Below are 20,676 nucleotides of genomic sequence, written 5' to 3'. Positions count from 1 at the left end.
GTAAAAAAGATACATCAGGGTAGGTGGGATACTATAACAACATTGAGCATATTGTTATACTATTCCACCCACCTTAATGAGGATCCTTTAGGTGTTGCAATGCCGTATCCTTTGGAATCCAAATTTCCGCCAACTTTCATGGTATCGCAGGGTTTCCTTTGCTCAATATATTCATTCATGGTGGACTCCAGCAAGTATGCATATTTTCCTTTAGATTTCCGTACACGAGCTACTCCTTCTGCTGTAGTCCTCACAAACACAGATGGCTCTGCACTTTTCATGTAGGTCCACATTTTATCAAATACTTGAATTTTAGATCTCTGCAGAAAGAGGACAATTTGGTAACTATTCACATAGGAAACAAGGTCTAAGCAAGATATGCACAGAAATGAGGCTGCCAATTATGTAGCATTAAACTGATATGCAGCTACATGGTGCAAGGGAGCACAATGAACTGAAAGATATGGGAATAGGAGGAAGAAGATTGAGCATAATTAAAAGACTTTGGAAGAACAATATATTTTATTCAGCTGTTTTTCTCATATATGTCTCACAACATTTCTAGAAAAGGAAGCATCTTATATGGCCAACAAATTTAATTATATCCCCTCCTAAACAACACTAAAGAACAATCCATATATTTGAAGAACAACTGACTTTTGGCTACACAAATACATACACATACTGTCAGAGATAATTATTGCTGAAAGAATCTCTTAACGTAGGTATCAATTTTTTCCCAGTCTCACAGTTCAAATTTGCTTTGAATTTTACTTTTGGTGAAATTATGCTGGCAACTCTACAACTGGGTTTCTCCTAGGCTGTTAGACATGATTGTAATATTCCTCTGGTCCTTTCTGAGTGCTTATTTTAATGGACTAAAATGTACCACTTGCCCTTGGCAGATGTCTCCAATGGGCTAAACTGCAACATATGTCCCTGGCAGATGTCAAACGGCTTCAAGGTGGCTTTACGGTGCTATAAGACTCTTTGCTGTTTCAAGCAGAATGACAGTGGGCTGGATCAGATGAAATGTCCTGACAATCTGGGCTCTCATGTGATTATTTCAAATATGGCCTACACACATAAAATCCAAAGCACTGAGTGGGAGGCTTTGAAAACTCAGTTTTCCATGCTCCTTAGTGGTGGCACTGTGATCAGGTTCTTATGTTTTAACAACCCACCGTTTAAGAAACTGTGGCTTCAAAAAATGATCAGGAATGAGTGTGCATGTTAGCTTCTGCCTAACTGCCCACTCCTACTGAGATAAACAACCCATTGTTTATCTCAGCATTGGCCCTTGGTTATTCATCATCACAGACAAACCTGGAATTCTGGGTTGTCGGGGGACAGACAACCCAGAGTTGGCATCCATAGTTAAGCCTGTGTGTGTGTGTTCAGTCTTTAAACTGTGTCTATGGCCTGTGTGAGTGTTCAGCCCTTAAACATGAGGCTGTTAAACCTCCCTTCCCAACTCTAATGCTGTCACCAGCCCTCCCCACTATCTGTCTACCCCACCATTTTGCAAGAGTAAGTTTGGGGTAAGAGGGAATTTTAAATCTTTATAAATACTAAATCTTCTTCTTCTACTACTACTACTACTACTACTACTACTTATTATTATTATTATTATTATTATTATTAATTTGATTTATATCCTGCCTTTCCACCAAGAAAATGGCACTCAAGGCTGCTAACAATAATAATACCAAGATAAAAAAAGAATAATTAAAACAATTATAAATACAAATAGATTAAAAGCACAATTAAAAGAAATACACAGGACCCAACCAATTAAAAAACCCTCCAGCAACAGGCCAGCTTACATGCCAAAGGTCTGCCTAAATAAAAACATCTTGCATCTCTACCAATTCATACCCAGTCCTCTAATGCAAGGTAACATAGAATATCCTGCAATCTTTTTGAAGAGATAGTCAGGCTCTGACTCATATATGGGTTGAAGGAATTTCACAGTATTGAGGCAGCTCTGAAGATCATGGGGAGTTGTTGTAAACATAGAAAGTTTAGCAAAACTGAATATTTGAATAGCCCCACAGAGTGTAGCCTTAAGTAGCAAATCTCTCTCAGTACTGGAATTCACAATAAGGCACTGGAATATGAAGTTTACAAATTAAAGTAACTGAATTGACATTAGGGCAGACTGTGCAGAATCTAACTATGAAGTAATATGGTACCAGTTACCCTTAAGTCCACCATAGTCATGCCTCAAAAACCGTCTAGACCGTAATCATAAGCATCACTCATATGCATTACAGTTGTCTAGCTCTGAGGTCACAAAGACATAAATCAATCTATTTAACAGTGTGTTCCATTTATATTCATCATGCTGCCTTCATTAAAGAGAGCTCTTTCCTAGAGACACTCAATTAAGGATTTCAATTATGAAGAATTTATCAAATTAATTAGCAATCTACATATCTAGTGGGCCATCAGATAACTTTTTCATTTTGTCTTACTAGGATCTATTATTCTCAAAATGAGATTCTATAATTAGCATGTCATTTACAGAAATAACTCAAAATTGTACTAAAATTTGATCTGCAAGAACTTCCAACATTGAAGTAGTCTTGCGGCTTGAATATGATGATGGCTGAAGGTCTCCTAATACTCTTCATTGTGGGGAAAATAAAACTATGCATTAATATCGCAAAGCTGTGTAAAATAAAAGACCTGTAAGGCTGCAATCCCATACCAACTTTCCAGGGATTAAGCCCCACTGAATTGAATGAGACTTACTTCTGAGTGGACATATATAGGATTGTGCTGTAAAAGTAAAATAAAATCAGTAAAGTATGTTCATCTAAAAAGGCATAAGGAGTTTGCAGGCTCCCAATATATTGCAAAATGAGATTTTGGTATTTGCAAAACTTCTATTTATGTTATTACAGTTACTTAATTTTTGAATTTCTGTGCCACGTGTTTACACACAAAGGGTAGTGTCCAATGTTAGACCTAGAGTAGGTGATCATCCAACTTCAGAACACAGAAGGCAAAGTGCATATCTTTGGGGAAAATGGTATCTCATGCCAGATGGATGTAAGCTTTACTTAACTAGGGGGAATCAGAGCTTTTATCTTGAGAATGATGTGGAAAGGAACAGAATCAAGCTATGTATGAAGAAGAAGAAGGCCTCTAAACTGAGGAGCTTGGGAATTTGTCCTGAACTTTCAGCCTTTAGATGGTCAAATATTACAGGGTTGGGCAGTTTCTTCCTATGCTATGGTGAAATCTGGGATAGTGAAGGCAGGTCCTACAAAGCAGACCTGGGCAGGCACTGTGGGGGTGACCTACATTTCACATACCCATCTTGGTAAGGCATAAGGTTTTCTGAAAGTTCATTAGCTGGGCTTGAGCAAGCAGTGCCAAGAGTACATTGCAAATGGATAGCCAGACCAATTTTCCTGTGCAATGCTGATGGAGCTTTAGAATCTCTCCTCTATATTGGTCCTAGTGGTTGTAGCTAGATAATTGTATTGAATCAAGTTGAGGCCTATTTTAAATCCAAGCTGGGTGTCTGCCTGTTTATTTCCACTCCACAGGGCCTACATTTAGCACCAGAATTACAAGTTGACATTAAATTTAAAGATGCAATTAATTATTTAAACAACAGTACCAAGAATAGATCATATATTTCACTTAATTTCAGAAAACATGTAGGGGAGAAATGCAATGGTAACTTATTATTTCAGGCCAAAATAAGAATTAAGTTAACTGGAGACTCTTACCCTAAAAAATTCTTTCGTTGAGCCAGAATCTAATGTTCCATAAGCGATTTCTGTTTGTTTAGATAAATCCTCCGCACTTTCAATGGGAGACACCATCCTCTCTACCGTCAGGAAGGCAGCTAGGTTAGCCGTGTAGGATGAGATTATGATCAGGGTAAAGAACCACCACACACCTCCAACAATGCGCCCAGACAGGGATCTAATAACAAGTATGAAATGGATTTGTAAAATGAAATGAATGTCCTGAAAGGAATGCAAGTTACCAGGTTTATGTATATGCTGCATTGCGTAATACAGGGAAGGTTTTTTATTTTTATGCTACCTTGGTGTTTATGTTGCAATGCATGCTAATGAAATGGCAAAAAAGTCAAACATATTTTAACTCTTCTAGGATAATTTTACTCAGGCCAAGTGGTGTCACTAAATTCAGGACTCCCGTCTTGAGTTTATGTCCTAGCTCATCAGTCCTTCACAGGTGTGAGCATCCTGGAAAACAAAGCTGCTTAGATCACATGACTGCCATATTAAAAAGTAAGGTTTTCATGATAACTCAAGTGAACCCCTGATTGTGACAACTCAAGCACATATACAAGAAAATCAGGCAAGATCAGTGAACTACATATTAGTTTAAACTTTAAAGTCCTCTATTTCCAACAGGTTATGACTGCTATGCACAAAGGAACATGCTCTCCTACAATGGGTGGGAGCAATATTTTAATTAAATAAATCAGGACCAATGTTCTTGGTGCAAATTCCTATATGCTCTCCATTGCAATCCTCTAAAAATCCCAGCATTTAATGAAGTGGAGATCATATGTTAACCAAACAAACATATACCACAATAACCAAGAGATCTTTGGACTGGGAAGTCTAATTTTTGCACAATGTTATCACCATATTTAGGAGTAGCTTTTCCCACAAGTACTGCCTTGCTGTGCATTCATATTTATACTCACAATCAAATAAATACAAAATAAAAAACTCAAACAAATACAAAAACAACTCACAAGCAAAATCTGACAAAAAGTATAGTTCTTTAATAACCATCTTAATGTAACTGCAGTTGTCTGTTAAAGATATTTATTTTTTACATCCTGCTAAATATGGGGGTAATAGGATTAGAAAGCAACCGAAAAACAACAGAACAAAACTTAAAATGGATTATGATGGCCTACCGGAGAGTTCAAGAACATACACTAATAATATTTCCTATGCTAACATCAGTTTCAAAATTTGCCATTTTTTTTTTTTAAGTCTCATTTTCTAATTTACTTTTCATCCTACTGGGGAAAAATCCCTAGTAGTAGGCTATTTAAAAACAGCAACAACAACAAACAGTATGGTCTAGTTCAGCTTTAAGAACCTAATGTGATTGCCCGCTAAAAGTTCTTCCTCCCAAGTAATACTCCATGCAGAAACTTCTTTCCATTTGTATCTTACCAAAGATGTGCAGAATCATAGAATAGGAGGGTTGGAAGGGGCCTACAAGGCCATCGAGTCCATAGAAAGTAGCCTCTAGGAAGAGTAGTACTTGGACAAATGCATTAACAGCACAGTCCTATGCATGTCAACTTAGACATCACACTGAGTTCAGTGTGGCCTACACCCAAGTAAGTGGGTATATGACTGCAACCTAAGAAGCCTTTAGACATTACTATTTCAGCTTGGAGCACCATCAAGAGGAAGAGCTTTCCAGCAGCATTCAAGAGAGTATGATTATACCTAAACAAGGTGCATGGAAATGCAGGCTATCAACACAGATGTTGATGCAGGGTGCTTTTCCAATGTGCATATATTGCTTTTCATCAATCAAAGGTGGTATTGATCTGTGCCTACTTTTTAATGCTTTAATTGATGCCCTGCAGGTCTATTTAAAATTATAAAATGCATTTTGTTGCCACTCATGGATGAATGAGTCAGCCAACTCATATGCTTGTTTTCCCAACCAGAAATTAATGCTAACACACCTCTCCTACGAAGGCAATGTTCTGCCTTGTTTAGGTCAGTAGTGAGCTGGCACACAGACAGTGTAATGGTTGCTTAGAGACTGAGGTATTAATCAGAAAGCCCTTGTTTCAAATCTAATCCCTGCCATGAACCCACCTGGGGGACTCAGGCAAGCCTCTCTTTCTCTCAGTTCTCCCATCCACATATGGGTATAATAAATACTAACTAACCTTACAGGGTTGTTGTTAAGATGGCATCAAAATAAAGCACTATATAAATGCAAAGGAGTTGCTGGTGCTCCATACTGAATTTTTCACCAAGTTAGGTCAATTTTTTGTGCTCATCATCATATTACTAATTCATCTTCCACTGTAATCTGCATATTTAGCTACTGCGCAGATTCAGTGCAAATAGTTTTGCAGCTGATATTTCATTTGCTATTGCCCCAAAACTTTCTTTATCTTCTTGTTCATGGGTTAATATTTATGAAATTAAAATCTGATTTTTAATTAGGAGTTAGAGTATCTATTAATATTTTCCTTGGTCTAATTCTTGCTCGAGGTTTCTACATAAGATAAAACTATATTAAAATTTGAGTTATTTATAATGTTCTCTAAAATCTTGAGTAATTCTACTCTTCCTAAATACTGATTTAAAAGGGGAATCTGATTCCTTTACCATTGTAGTGTAGCACAGATGTATTGACTGAGAAATCCTAAATATCTGATTGCCAAACAACACATATTAATCTAGCTAGAGCAGATGTCGGCATGCTATCGGCTGTTTCAGGAAAATCAGTAACCAATATATTCTAATTCTGTAAAGCCAGAATCTTCCACTAAATAGGCTTAGTTCAGTTATGACCTAATTGACATGGCTGCCACAAAGAAAAAGCCAATTCTAACCATGTGAAAGAAAAGAAGGCTTTCCATGGTACTGCTGGAATTGGCTAAAGCATGCTGGTGCCATATTTGTAGACATGACTAACACATGCAGAGGCACCCACATATTTCTGATTCCTGGTTACAATCACATTGAAAGGGGACTTAGTGATAATTGAACTTATATGTTTCAGGCACCCCATGGCCTAACGTAAGAGCTTTTCAAATTCCGATTCTGCCATGTTCCAGTGCGGTGAGAGACAGTCAAATGGGGGATTCTGCGAACTCTAAAGAATTCTGGAGTCACTGCTTCTTAATAACATTCTTGTGAAGACTTTGTTGCTTTTATACTTCCCTCAAAAAATCCAGATAGCCTCCCAGACTGAAGTGGTCTAGAGCTGAAGCAAAATGGCCCTTCCAAATGACCCCATGCTCATGGCAGCTTCCTCTCTCTCTCTCTCTCTCTCAACCAGCAGTGCAGAATCTCAGGCCAGGGGTGGAGTGTGGGGTTTGAAAGCCAGCCCTGTTGGGCCCTAATCCAGCTCCCCAGAGTTCCCCACATGGCCACGCCCCTTTCCCTGGCCCCAGCCCTTTCCCCCAACCACCAATAGTTTGGTGGTTTCCTGGCTTTTCTGCAGTTTTTATTCCATTCTGAAAAAGTTGAAATATGTCTCTTAGAGGTTAGTTACTGGTTCAAAGTGCTTCAAGCTAAAATATGTGGGTGTTTTTGTCCCTTCACTTTTTGTCTTTGGCCCCACACACCACTGGAATGTGGCCCCCAAGAGCTTCTCCAAAAGGGAATTTGGCCCTCAGGTTGAAAGAGGTTCAACACCCCTGTTTTAAACAGTTCAACATCCTGCTGGCTATGCCAGTGGCTTCAGTGGGGGCAACAGCAGCAGAAGCTACCAGTGTCTAATGCTGCTGCCATCATCTTTCTTCCCCCAGAGTGCCCTGGGAATGATACTAGCATGGACACATTGGGCCAAAGGCATGATGGCAGTGGCAGTCAGAACTCCATTCCTGCTGCTGTTGAAGCTGCTGCCAGACCTGGCAATTTTTATACTACAAAGAGAGGGGGGGGGGAGGAAGGAAGGAAGGAAGGAAGGAAGGAAGGAAGGAAGGAAGGAAGGAATCTGACACAACTGCCAGGGAGACAAAACTGCCTCCTTCCCACTGAAACATCACAGCCCCCACCCTTCTCCAAAATCACATCCCTGTTTTGCCCTGCCCCAAATCATATGAAATACCAATTTCAGAGGAATTCATTACAGATTGATCTGGGGCCATTCTGGTGATATGTAAAAACAAACAAACAAAACAGACAAAGGACAATATCCAGAGAAAGGCTGACTGAGTGGTCATTTTCTTATAGAACAAATGGATAACTATGTGGAAGTCTGATCCTACTCACTGTGTCACTGCGAGCTGCCGCCCCTTCCCTGTGCTGCTGCAGTCGGAGGAGTGCCCTGCTTACAGGGCACAAGAGACTTTGGGAAGGTACAGAACGGAGTGGAGAATGAGTACTGCTAACCCCATCACTAGTGCTGCATCTTATGATTATGGGAGAGGCCCCATCCACCTCCTATCAGTGCAACCTTGTGCTGACAACAAAAAAGGTACATAAAAAGTGGTCATGTGGAGGGTAGTCACTTAAGTGTTGCCCCCCAAAGAGGAAATGCATCACCAAAAAAGCAGGACAAGAGAGGGCACCGATTTGCATAATGTGTATATATCAGCAGACTTTTAGAATAGTTGCTAGAATTTAAATAGAAATACAAACCATGTTACCATAGTGAGGAAGACTGAGACCAGGTGACCTGTGTGCCTGCTTAGCCACTGACCAGCTGCTAACTGTTGATGGGCAACTTTAAGCCCCCTCTTCTCCCTTCTTATGGCTCTTTTATCTTTAAACCACACTTGGAGTGGACAGCTCATCAGATAGAGCAGGGATGCAGAATCTCTGGCCCATAGGGGTGCCCCCTGGGCAGGAGGAGGCCTGTCTGGCCCACACAGCCTCTTGGGTGTCCACCAGGGGGCAGGGTTTAGATGCTAAGCCCTGCCCCTTGTAGGAGTCAGAAATAGCAGCAAGGACGGGCATTGGCAGATAGCAGCAGGGATATGGGGCAGCCTGGTACTGGGTCCCTTTCTCAGTGCTGGGAGGAGGCAGCATGCTGTGCTTCCTCCCAGCATGGAGATACAGAATTTTTTTTTTTTAAAGGGAGTGACATCAGGGGGCAGGCCATGCCCCCTGGTATCACCCAATCCATGGGGTGGCTAGTGGGAGGCAATCTAGGCTCCCACCCCTAAACAGTTCTGTACCCCTGAGTTAGAGGATGCCGTCAGAGGGGACTTTCCTCTGTAAAGTAGGTCATCTGGCCACCCTACCTATGTGACCTACAGTTCTGTACCCCTTGCCTCCCACAGAATGCTGCAACAGATCTTTCTGTTCTAAAAACAAGTTTTCATTGCCATATCGGACTTATTGCCTTCCAGCTTCTTCTTAATTGATGAATACCCCATCTAAAACTGAAATTAAAACTGAATTCTTCAGCTCTGCTCCCCCTTGCTATTTCACAACATTCAGTTTGAGGTTACTAGTTTCATCTATTGTAACCAAGAAGAAGTTATAATTCCCCAATAACAAACATTCTGAGGCAATATTTCCTCCCAGAATTTCAGTATTTTTTTTCAGTTACTAATATATATTGGCCTCCACGAGCCATTTTTCTATATATTTCACTCAAAGAATTTATGATTCACACTTCCTTGCTTCCTTTTCCTGAATTGATTGAATTCAGTGCCAGCTCTAGGATTGGAAGGGGGGACCATTTGGGCATGGCGGCCTCAGTGGGTCCCTCTAACCTGGAAGGGGACAGACATGCAAACGGAGAATTCTCTTTTGCAGCATTTGATCTTCTCTATGCAAAGTGGAATGGTAGCACTGTTAGGGAAATGGGCCCTTAGCTGGTTTGGGGACCCTGGCAAACACCCAACCATACCACCCTCTGGAATCAACCCTGAATGAATTTCAGCTTTGATACTATTCCCATACTCAACATGATGCGTCAGCATGTGCCCAACAGAGCTGCCGAGTTTTGGCCACAGCCACTAGCTGCACAAGGGAAATGGAATAGCGGATAACACTGCAAAAAGAAACAGAAATTGAACAAACACAGGCATAGTAACTTATGCTTAGAGTTGTTGTACACTCATGTTTAAAACAACAACAATAACAGGATCAGAGTCTATATTCTTAAATGAATAGGAGCTTTCTTTTAACCCAGGCAGTTTTCTCCAGGATACCCTCAACACCCGCTCTTGCCAGGTTTGTTGTAACTGGTTCATGTCACTATCGAGTTATCAGAAGACCTTTCTAGTTAGAATCACAGAAATTTTGCTGACAGGAGAAGGGGAGTTTAAGCAAAAGGCAGGATGCCATTAAAAGTGGTTTGTGGTAAGGAAAGTGCTGTTTTCAAAGCTCATTAACAGTGTGCAATCCTTTTTTTCCCATTACAGCATCTGTGAAATCAGTGCACCGTTGGCTGTGAATGGGAATATGCAGCAAAAACACGGTACCCCTCCAAGATGGCATGGAATGAGAAGAACCTTATGCATTTTATGGCCTCTGCATGGTGTATATAAGTCCACCAGGGTAAAGAATGACTGATGCTTGGAGGAAGCCAATTGCACTGTCCACTGGCCTGCATCAAGAGCAGTTGTTTTGACTGAAAGGGCTGCGGAGGATTTTGAGAGATGTGTCAACAGCTGGCATTTCTTAAGAGTGAATATATATGCACCATGGTCTTTAGTGAGACCAAAAATGCACAAAGCTGAAATGGATGTGTAACCAACCTTGGCGAAATATCGCATCCTTGCTGCATAAAGGCACCCAAGGAAAACCAGAGACTATTAAATATCCCAAATTCATTAGTTGATTCGTTACTTTGTGTTTCTCTTCCATCTTCAAACTCCTCAGTGTGCCACTCGTATGGGCTAAATCTGCTGACCAGGAATAAAACAACACTGACCCCAATGTAGGCAAAAACAATGCACATCCAGATCTCATATGCTAAGGGATCAAGAAAGGAAAACACTCCTGGCTTGGACTTCTGAGGCTTCTTGATCATTATAGATATCCCGAGGCTCATAAAGGGCTTTGAGAAGTCAATCACTTCTTCTCTCACCAGTGTTATAGTTAATGGAGCAATTGCAATATCGGCTTTCTGTAATGGAAGCAAAACAAAACAATAACATATTCAATATTTAACAAGGGAATGGCTTCATTGCTTTTGTGCATCACAAATGAAGAATGCAACAGCAGGGACATGGATAATAATAATAATTTCAGTACTAGCATCCTACTGAGGAATAAAGTCTTGAGCAATCTGCCTCTGATATTCTTCCTACTGACACATATTCAGCCATGTGGCTTAACTTTTATCATGCAAAGTTACCTCTTTATAACCACACACTGAACAAGATCGCCAGTATACCACAATACTCCCCCGAATTTTATGGCATTTGAATTCACAGAAGTGTTTCATTTGTAGGAAAGAGTGATGAAATGCAGACGTGATGGCCTCTTTTCAAATACCCATTTAAATCTTGCTTCGATCCAAGTGAACTGCAGCTGTCATACCCACATGTGTTGAGCTTATTGCCTTTAATCATAGCTACTTGCAATGGTTAAAAATGGCTCTTACCCCATAAACAAGTTCTCCAACCATTCCATTCCAGATTTTTGTTTCTGCATCCCTGGCCCCATACTTGCCATCCCCAACAATTGTGAGTTTGTACTTGAACCCACAGTGTTTGGCAATTTCTGCAGCTAAGTCCACACAGTAGCCCTCATAGCGCTCATTTCCTTCAAGTAATTCAAAATTTTTCTTCACCATGACATATGGAGATTCCTGTACAGAGAAACTTGGCTTTAGCTAATTAATAAGGACAACATGTTAGTTAGTTAGTTACCTATTCTTTGTGTACAGGTTTTGAAGTACATTGAATAAAGCAAGAACAATCTGCATTCCTTACATAAATATTCAGGATTATTTATTTATCACTCATCACAATAACATTTCTTCACAGTCATAGAAATCCTTACAGGTAGAGGCATATTCAAAGATGCATTCACAATTCTCATTAGCATTAATAGTAGCTGTATGATGACAAAGAATAACTTTTAATAATAAAAGAATTGCTTTTTAAAACATTCGAAAGCATGTCTGTATCAGAATATTTCTGCCTATTTTATAGTAGACTACACCTCACTTCCCACCAAACCCACAATGGATCATATAAAATTTACAATAAATAGAGAGCTGTAAAAAAATCTTACCACCATCAAAACAGCTGATTAATTGTTGGTTCCTTTAATATATAATCCAGAACAGTTATGCCCTGAATGAACAACTCTGAACAATTATTAGCTAAATAAACAACATGGCATTCCTACTACATTACTATAATTGCTATTGTAATGTTGCTATTGTAAAGTGATAGAGAATGTTTCATACTCTTCTGTTTACTTGAGAATTTAACTTGGCTAGAGGTAAAGAGATGTGCATTCATTCTGACTTGGCAACCTCAATTGCTTAAACAGAGTGACAACTTCAGCACAAAAATCAAAGCATAGCCTTGCTGCAAAAGAAAGAGCATACCTGTTTTCTTTTTAAACATTTGAAAGGTTTATCTACCACAAATATTTTCATTTTGAAAAATAAAGGCAAGGACACATTTCAAGATCCTCATAACCACTCTGAAACAACAGGCAAATGGCACAAAGGATTTTACTCTTGTTCCATAAAGAATGTTTCCAACCTTTGACACATTCACAGTGAAAAAGTCAGGAATGAACTAGTCCAACATAGACTGAGAATGAATGATAAGATTACAACTTAGAGTATCCATTTCACAAAAAATGTGCTTAATTACCAAAATAGTGGTGACAATAATAGTCTTATTCTCTAATCCCGAGGATTCATTGCCAGAGAGACCGTCAATAGGATTCACAACCATTCTGTCCACTTCACTCCAGTATCCAATCTGAAAAAGGTTGGAGGTTGTATTCAAACTAATGAATATTTCTGTTCATCAGAATCAGTTTTTACAAATGACATTAACATGTCCATTCTACTGGATGCACTCATATTTATCTGGGAGACGTAATCAGTCAATGTATTCATGTGATACATGAGCTATATGGTGGGCATTGTCTAACCAAAGTTAAGCCCTGTATATTAATGTCTCCTTGATTTTAATGGGACAGAGTGCTTAGTTCTGACACTGAAATCAGTGGGACTTTCAGTAGCCAATTTCAGTTGCACTGTAGCCATTATTAGTAAAATGATGCAAAATCTGCATGACTTCAGGTTCAGGATATCAGAGAATTCATGGAGTCAGTTGTCCTTTAAAAACTTAGATTCTATCACACATGTACTCCACCTTATCTCTAAGCAACAACATGAAATACATAAATTAAAATAATATAAATAATAATGATATATTGTACTTATGTCAAATTATGGTCTGTTTTTAACAAAAAAGCGTATTTGTAATTCCACAAGAATGTATATACATATTTAATTGCATTATAAACTTGTGTTGAACTCTAAGACATCTGCTTTTCAATGCCACTTTACAGGAAGGAACTAAAAGCACTCAGAATTAAAATTACCTTCCGGGGACCGGTACTTTTGAGCTCCATGACGTTTATTGTATAGTTAATTCTCTTTCCATTCTGATCAAACTTTATGTTTCCTGATAACCCTTCCACCTGAACCTATGTGAATTAAGGATGGAAAGATCAATAAAGTTATAATGACTAATTAAAAAACACACAGTTAATACGTCAATTAGATTTTTATTTAAATAGGTTGTACTGAGGACTTTCCTACAAACAATTGACATGTTATGTATTGCTGCGGAGTCCTCCTAGAAGTATTTGATACAGAGGTTGGCTGGTTTTTCATTTTCATTTTTATTTTTAAAAAAATATCCAGTTCAAGACACACAATGCACACAATATTGGTTCTAGATAGATTACCTGCTTCAGTGCCCTTTCTATTTCTACACCATGAGACCAGGGCACAGCTGGGTTTGCAAGACAATCTCCAGCATTTCCTCTTCTAGAAATCTCAATCCGCTGTTTACGCAAGTTACGGAAAGCTTCAGTCATAACTTTGACAGCATCATAGGTCAGAGCTGATGTGTACTGAAAAGGAGTGAATATAATTAATTAAGCACAGAATAGGACTCTACCACTGATTTGTAACTGTTTCCTTGACAGATGCGGAAAAATCATTAAAATCATATCCATATCCTTTGTGATAATATTTTCCCACAATTCTTATGAATTTATTTTATTGGAAATGTCTTATACTGTATATTAAAACTTCAACATGGCATGAACTTCCATATCCTTCATCTATATAACACTGCAACTTTCAAACAAAATTATTCCTGTCACAAAATTGAATTGTTGTTTAGATATATTAACTTATCCTAATACAATCCCACAGTTAAAAATGAAGAAGGAAGAAGCTTTTTTTGATAAAGCAGCTGTCTGTAAGGCAAAAGTACAAGGGAACATAGACTCTCAATGCTACCGCTAAATAGAACATTAACTGTATGTTAAGCCAGGTTGGAGCAGATTTTCTACTTTCACTTAGTGCAGGAACCATGGCAGTCATTGTTTAATTCCTTCTTCTTTGACACTTCCTTCATGCAAATAGTAGTGCATTTATGGAGACCACTTCCAAATGCATACACATAAGAGTGTATGCATTTTTGTCACACCGGTCACATTTCAAGCATGCAAATGTACAGACGTCAGGCTGCAGATTGCATTTGTTCACTTCTGGGACGTGCGAATTAGATAAATTCTGGTAAAAAATGAATGGAAACAAATTTCTCACCCATCCCTAATTGGTAGTCTAGGTTTAATTTGATATGGGTACGTGGACAATATTGTCTGACAACTTATATTACTTTTTATTGCTAGGAAACATACAAGGAATCTAAAGTACAACCAGATGCTTTGTTATTGTGACATCATCAAAAAAAACACATCAAATCCAGATGCAAGGTCTAATGTATGAAACAGTGAACCAACCAATGGAAAGCTATTATATCTTCCAGAAAGAGCTTAAAATCACACACACAAAAACACAATGCTCCAGCTCCTCTACAAAAAGGTTGCAATTAAATTAACATATTGGTCAAAATCACCTCATCAGTACAGTGAGCTAATGCACACAAATGGCTTACCACGTGATAAAAGCTGCCAAGATGCAATTTAAAATAGTCTCCACATAGCAGCCATTATATGCAAACTGAAGTCAGCCTAAAAAAGGGGGGGGGATTTTTTTAAACCAGAAAAACATGCAATTCTTTTTGCCAGCCTTCATTTAGGAAATATATTGATACATGGTTTTTAAGCAGAGAAACTCAGTGTCATCTACAGCTGATCAAACATTTGCCTTCTTGCTTTCTTCAACTTCCACGGAATTTTAGTTGTCTGTTATTGGTTGTTGGATCACAGTCTTCTCTCTTTGTGTGCAACAACCAGGTTGGAGAGTTTCCTCAGATGTGCCCAACGCAGTCCTTTCCTCCTTCACCATTCTGCCTCCATGCTAGACATGTTGGGAAAGACTCCAATTTTGGCTGCAGAGTTTATAGCAGGGCTGTCGAACCTAAGGCTTGCAGGCCAAAACTGGCTTGCCTGGTGTCTCAATCCAGCCCTTTGGGGGTTCCCCAGATGGCCACCCCTCCTCCCTCTGGCCCCACTCTTTTCTGCCTACCACTGATAATTGGGTGGTTTCCAACCTTTTGCTTATTAACCCCATTCTAAAAGATTAAAATGCCACTCCTTAGGCTTAGTTACTGACAGTAAGAGGTATAAACTAAAATCTGGTATTGTTTGGCATTTTGCATCCTCCTTTGCCTTTGGGCCCACCAACCACTGGAATGTGGTCCCTGAGTGCATCTCCAAAACGGAATTTGGCCCTTAGGCCGAAAGAGGTTTAACACCCCTCGTTTATGGCTTTAGAATTTAAATCTGTGTAAACCTATATAGTGATGTGGTCCCTCCCAGATTTAGTCCTTGGTATCTCTAGATAGGTCTTGGAAAAGCCTTGTCTGAAACCCTGGAAAGTCAGTCAGTGTAGACAATATTGAGTCAGAGGGATCAGTTGTCTCACTTGGGTTAAGGTAGCTTCCTTCATCCTTAACCATGATTCATAGAAAGTTCATTTTTTATGGCTGCAGGTGCTCTAACATGCAAAGTTTCTTAACCTCATAATGCTTTAAGATGACATGCATTTTAAAACTATTATTCTGATATAATTTGAATATTATTTATTTCAAAGCTCGCAACAGCAAACACAACTTATTTCTGAGCAGAAAGTCAACCGAACTTATTTCTGAGTAGACATGCATAGAATTGCACCATTCACAGTCTCAAAAGAGAATTTTCAGGAGTTCTGCCAAAGGCTACGCCTATTACTTGGATGGGATTTTGTGCTTCATGGCCAATAATGAGATGTCAGTTTTTAATGCAGTTTAGAGATCAACTGTAAAAGTCTAGTTGTAACACAAACAGCTAGCGGTAACTACGATTGGGAACATACACTGCATCTACTTCATCACAGTTTGCACAGAAAAATTAAAAGCTAGTGGCAAGGTTTTTATTATTGCACTATTGCTCAAGATCAAAGCTGGATGTTATGATTTCCTATGAAATATGACGCAGAAGAAAATAGCATGAAGAATTTGCAAGAACATGTTAATTGCTTTACGTAATAAATTTCACCTACTACAAAGATCAAGCATATAGGCATGCTATATAGGAGCAAATCTTTTAAAAGCATTCATCAATGTGACATTTTAATGAACATTTATTTATCTTATATTTATTTATTTCGAAGTTTATATCCCACTTTTCTTTATAAAACAAACCCCCAAACATTACAAAACATTCATAACATACACAAAACATATTACAAATAGTAAATGAAAAATGAAAATCACTAAGCTAATTTTATAGAACATTTCACCATATTCCATAAAGTTCAGTATTGTTGAGAATAATGCACAGTATGCCAATATCAGCCAAGCTCATGGATAATAAATGTGTGGTCACCAACACAGATCCTGAGAAAATAAAGCAAGTACAGAATTCTGTGGTTCTGTCCCTCAGAAAGTACATATACTTCAGTGAGCATCCATACATAATATGGAAGTATTTGGACTTCTACCCTGCCAAGATCAAAACTGCAGATTGAGAGTTATTGTTTTAAATTATTTCTTTTCAGGGTTTCGAGTTGTACCAGCTTACTGGGCCTGCATCATTCAAGTGCAAAAAAGGTGGCCAAATTGAGTGCAACCAAGGTAAAATTATGCACATCTAAAATTCAAATGAAACCAAAGACTTGAGCACTTACCTGTTTGAAGATACAGCCCTTTAACAATTTAATGGAAAAGTAACATTCAAGTTCTCAAAATTGTGTCTCCAAAGAACAGGTTTTTCTATGATTGTGCTTCATGATAGGTCCAAATAAATCTGACTTTTTGCATTCATAAAACAGTGGGCTTTCTTTTTACAATTACTTATGCTATGAATGAACTTCCAAATATCTTTTTTCAATTGTGTTTGTGCTTTATTTAGCCTTGTTGCATGCCTTTTTTCTTATTATGAGGGTATGTGGTTATTTTCTATACATCCAGGCATCAATACTTAAAATAGCCTTCCTCAACAGACAAGTTGACTTTAGCCCCATTCACTTATTTTCCACAGATCCAACCTATGAATGGAACAGGGGCAGCGGGACTGGCTGCTGGCCTCACCCCTGTCATCCTGTGTGGCATTGACCTCACCACCTGGATGTTCACATACTGGTGTGGATATCTGCATAAGGAAGGTCTACCAGAGAGTGGTTGCTCATGCATAGACTTCCACACAAATGGAGCCCCTGTAGGAGTGTGTGTGTGTGTGTGTGGGGGGGGTCAATTGTGTGGAATCCTACAGGTGTGCAGCTCACATGTGGCTTTCCCTATGCAAATGTCTGCACCAATGCATGCACCAATCCAAGGGGCGTGGCCAGTGCCATGCAGGATGTCAATGGTGGGGCCAGCAGTGAGGACCCACTGACCCCTTCTCCATGTATAGGTTCTACCCATGGAGGACAATTGAAGGGGCTTATTCCTTCAAGTGATCCATGTCTATGATGGGCCCATCAAATCACTTCCCTTATATTCCTGAAGGACATCACAATTTTCTTGGTTTAGTCAAAAAAAGAAAGAAAAAAGGTAGCAATTATTGGTTTTTATTAATGTTGTTGTTGGTAGCTGATAAATCTTGTCTGGCATACCGTCACTTGGGGTTGAATGGGATTTTCCTCAGTATAAGGGTGCTCAACATCTGTCCAAAGGCTTTCATAATGAGGAGAGGAAAGGGAATAGCCGGGACAGGCGGAGTATCTCCTTCTTATTCCTTGTATGCCAAGATTACTCCATTCCACTTAGATATCAGTCTGTGCTGCCCACTTGGCATGGACTCCCATTACCTCTTCAGAAGGCTGTTTTATAGGAACATAGGAAGCTGCCTTATATGGGACTGGCCATTGGCCCATCTACCCCATCTGCCTACTCTGACTGGCAGCAGCTCTCCAGCTTCTCATGCAGAGGTATTTGCCATCATGTGCCACCTGACCATTTGAAGATGCCAGGGATTAAATTTAGAACCTTCTGCATGCAAAGCATGTGCTCCACTGGTGAGCAATGGTGCCTTCTGAAAAGACTTGCCCCAAATAACTCTCTGGAAGGGTCTGCAGGGCTTTTTTTTTGCCAAACAATAAAGCAAAATGAACAAAATGAGCTGCCCTACAGTTTGTGTCTGAGACCACCCTCTGAATTAATGGTCCTGGCTCATCCTTCATAACCTTTTCCTCCCTGGTTCTCCTTCCCATTTTCCACCTACCAGACTTCATCTACTGCATCTCCTTCAAATCACTATTAGAATCCTGCACCAGCACAAAAGGCGTATGCTTGTCTGCAGGAAATATGATGGCTGGAAGGCTCTTTTGGATGGCATGACATATTTCAGAAGGCATTTCAGAAACCACGGGAAGTGGTATCTGAGGCTCTGCAACTGGACTAGAACTTCCCTGGTGATTTTTTTTTCTTGCTTCATCAGATGAGGGTCCTGTTTGTGTCACAATTACTAAAAACCTTGAAGGAAATTCTGCCTCACTGTAGTTCTCAACCCACTTGCACTGATTCTTTTGAAACCTTCACCTACTGTTTGTGGTATCTACTTTGGTACTATGTTTGAATCACTGGTAATGATGGCCAGTCCCACCCCACCCCTTGGTTGGAATTGAATTTGAGTCACTACTTGCAAGTATCATCGGTGAAAACTTGAAAAATAGGTTTTGTTTTGGGAGTCCTAAAATGGCTACTTGGGAATCATAGTCTGGGAAAGAAAGATAGTAGGGAAACCCCATTACTTCTTCAGTCCCTAAACCCCTGTAGCATTCCTACCTGAGGTTCCACCTTTCCCCAGCTTCTTCCTTAGAAACTGAGAACCAAACTCCTCAGGAATGCCTGCTTTCACTTTGGGACAGTTGTACCCACTGTCCCACCAGCTTCAGTCCTTTTACTTTCTGTGGGTTCCAAAGAAACTCAATATGCTCAATTGGTTTTCTCAACCCACTACAGGAGAACTAACCAGGAAGTAGATATAATAAAGGTACTGTAAAAAAATCAATCAACACATCGGAATTTGGATGTTTAAAAACAAATATTTATTTAAAACATGAACAGTTATAAATTATTATTATTATTATTATTAATCAATGCTTGTTCCTAACTTCCCTACCTACTCTACCCCTCCTAAAATCCCACACACAAACCCCAATACCGAGATGTTGCTTCTTCAATCTATAAACCCTATCTGACTTCTAATGGTCAGTTCATTCCTTACATAACCTCAGAATCCTCACACACACTCAGGCCACTCACTCTCTGGCATACTATTAACCTTGAGCATCTCTACTAGGGATGTACGAAAGTTCCACCATGGATCTCAGGGAGGCCGAATGCCAGCGCATTCGGCCCCCTGAAATTGGTGGCGGAACGGCCCCCCGCCCCTCCCCCAGGACGGGACTTACCTTAGGCGGATCTTCCTGGTGGCGGTGGTGGCGGCTCCGGCGACGGTTCGGCGGTGGTTTGGTGGCTGGTCTTCTGACCTGCTGCCGCCGCCGCCATTTCCAGGTAAAAAACAACAACAACGTGATAGGCTACGTAAAGATTTACGTAGCCTATCATGGCTAGATTTAAAAAAAACACCGTGATAGGCTACGTAAATGTTTACGTAGCCTATCACGGTGTTTTTTTAAAATCTAGCCATGATAGGCTACGTAAATCTTCGGCTGACTGCAGGGACGCAAACGGCTGACTGCAGGGATGCAAACGGCGGCGGCTACGGCTGTCGCCATTTGCATCCCTGCTAGCCAGCGGCCGGATGTCCGGCTATTGGCGGAGCCGGCCGGCGGCTCCGCAGAATCCCTGTGGAGCGGAGCCGGCCGGCCAGGATTCCAGGGGGGAGGAACGGAGCGCCTCCCCCCCGGCCAGGATTCCGGGGGGAGGGATGGAACGCCTCCCCCCCAGCATCAGCATAATCCGTGGAAAGGTAAGTACCTTTCGTACATCCCTAATCTCTACACCAGCCTAAAATCCCACATTTAAAACAGGGCTTTCTGCTTCCATTTTAAATTCAGGATCACAATGGAGTCCTTTTACATATGCTTCCTTTCCCCCCTCATGACTCTTCCATATGTTTCATTATACAGCCGCTAGATGGCACTGTGGTTCAGCTACTCTTATTGTGGCTTTTCCTCTTTTCACGGAGGGACCTCAAGCGGAATTCAAGCACAGTAATTTGATAGCTCATTATCTCCAATCTTTTATAAAATGGAATAAAGGTCATTTAGTGTAGGAGACACCCTGGAGGTTGATGACGTCATCTAAAGGACCTGCAAACCTCCCTGAATAACCAATCTCAATTGCAGGATAAAAGGTCAGTGTGAAGAAGCCCCCTATCT

At 40.0% G+C, this 20,676-nt stretch overlaps 1 protein-coding gene across 1 annotated transcript in view; it reads right to left on the bottom strand.

The window, feature by feature from the left end:
• Positions 1-20,676, bottom strand: part of GRIA2 (glutamate ionotropic receptor AMPA type subunit 2) — a 116,549-nt gene that overhangs the window by 4,010 nt on the left and 91,863 nt on the right. Inside the window, exons 7-13 of the mRNA XM_084856348.1 lie at positions 13,620-13,787; positions 13,251-13,355; positions 12,509-12,619; positions 11,278-11,484; positions 10,427-10,797; positions 3,747-3,945; positions 73-320 (exon numbers count right to left, since the gene is read on the bottom strand). Of these exons, the coding sequence (XP_084712474.1) occupies positions 73-320; positions 3,747-3,945; positions 10,427-10,797; positions 11,278-11,484; positions 12,509-12,619; positions 13,251-13,355; positions 13,620-13,787 (1,409 nt within the window). The remainder of the gene's footprint in view (positions 1-72; positions 321-3,746; positions 3,946-10,426; positions 10,798-11,277; positions 11,485-12,508; positions 12,620-13,250; positions 13,356-13,619; positions 13,788-20,676) is intronic.

This window comes from Heloderma suspectum, chromosome 5 (assembly GCF_057233095.1).
Source record: "Heloderma suspectum isolate Gila_16-S chromosome 5, 16-S_ref, whole genome shotgun sequence".
Taxonomy (NCBI): domain Eukaryota; kingdom Metazoa; phylum Chordata; class Lepidosauria; order Squamata; family Helodermatidae; genus Heloderma; species Heloderma suspectum.
The sequence above is the reverse complement of the archived record's forward strand: the minus strand, read 5'-3'. Positions and strand labels throughout refer to the sequence as shown.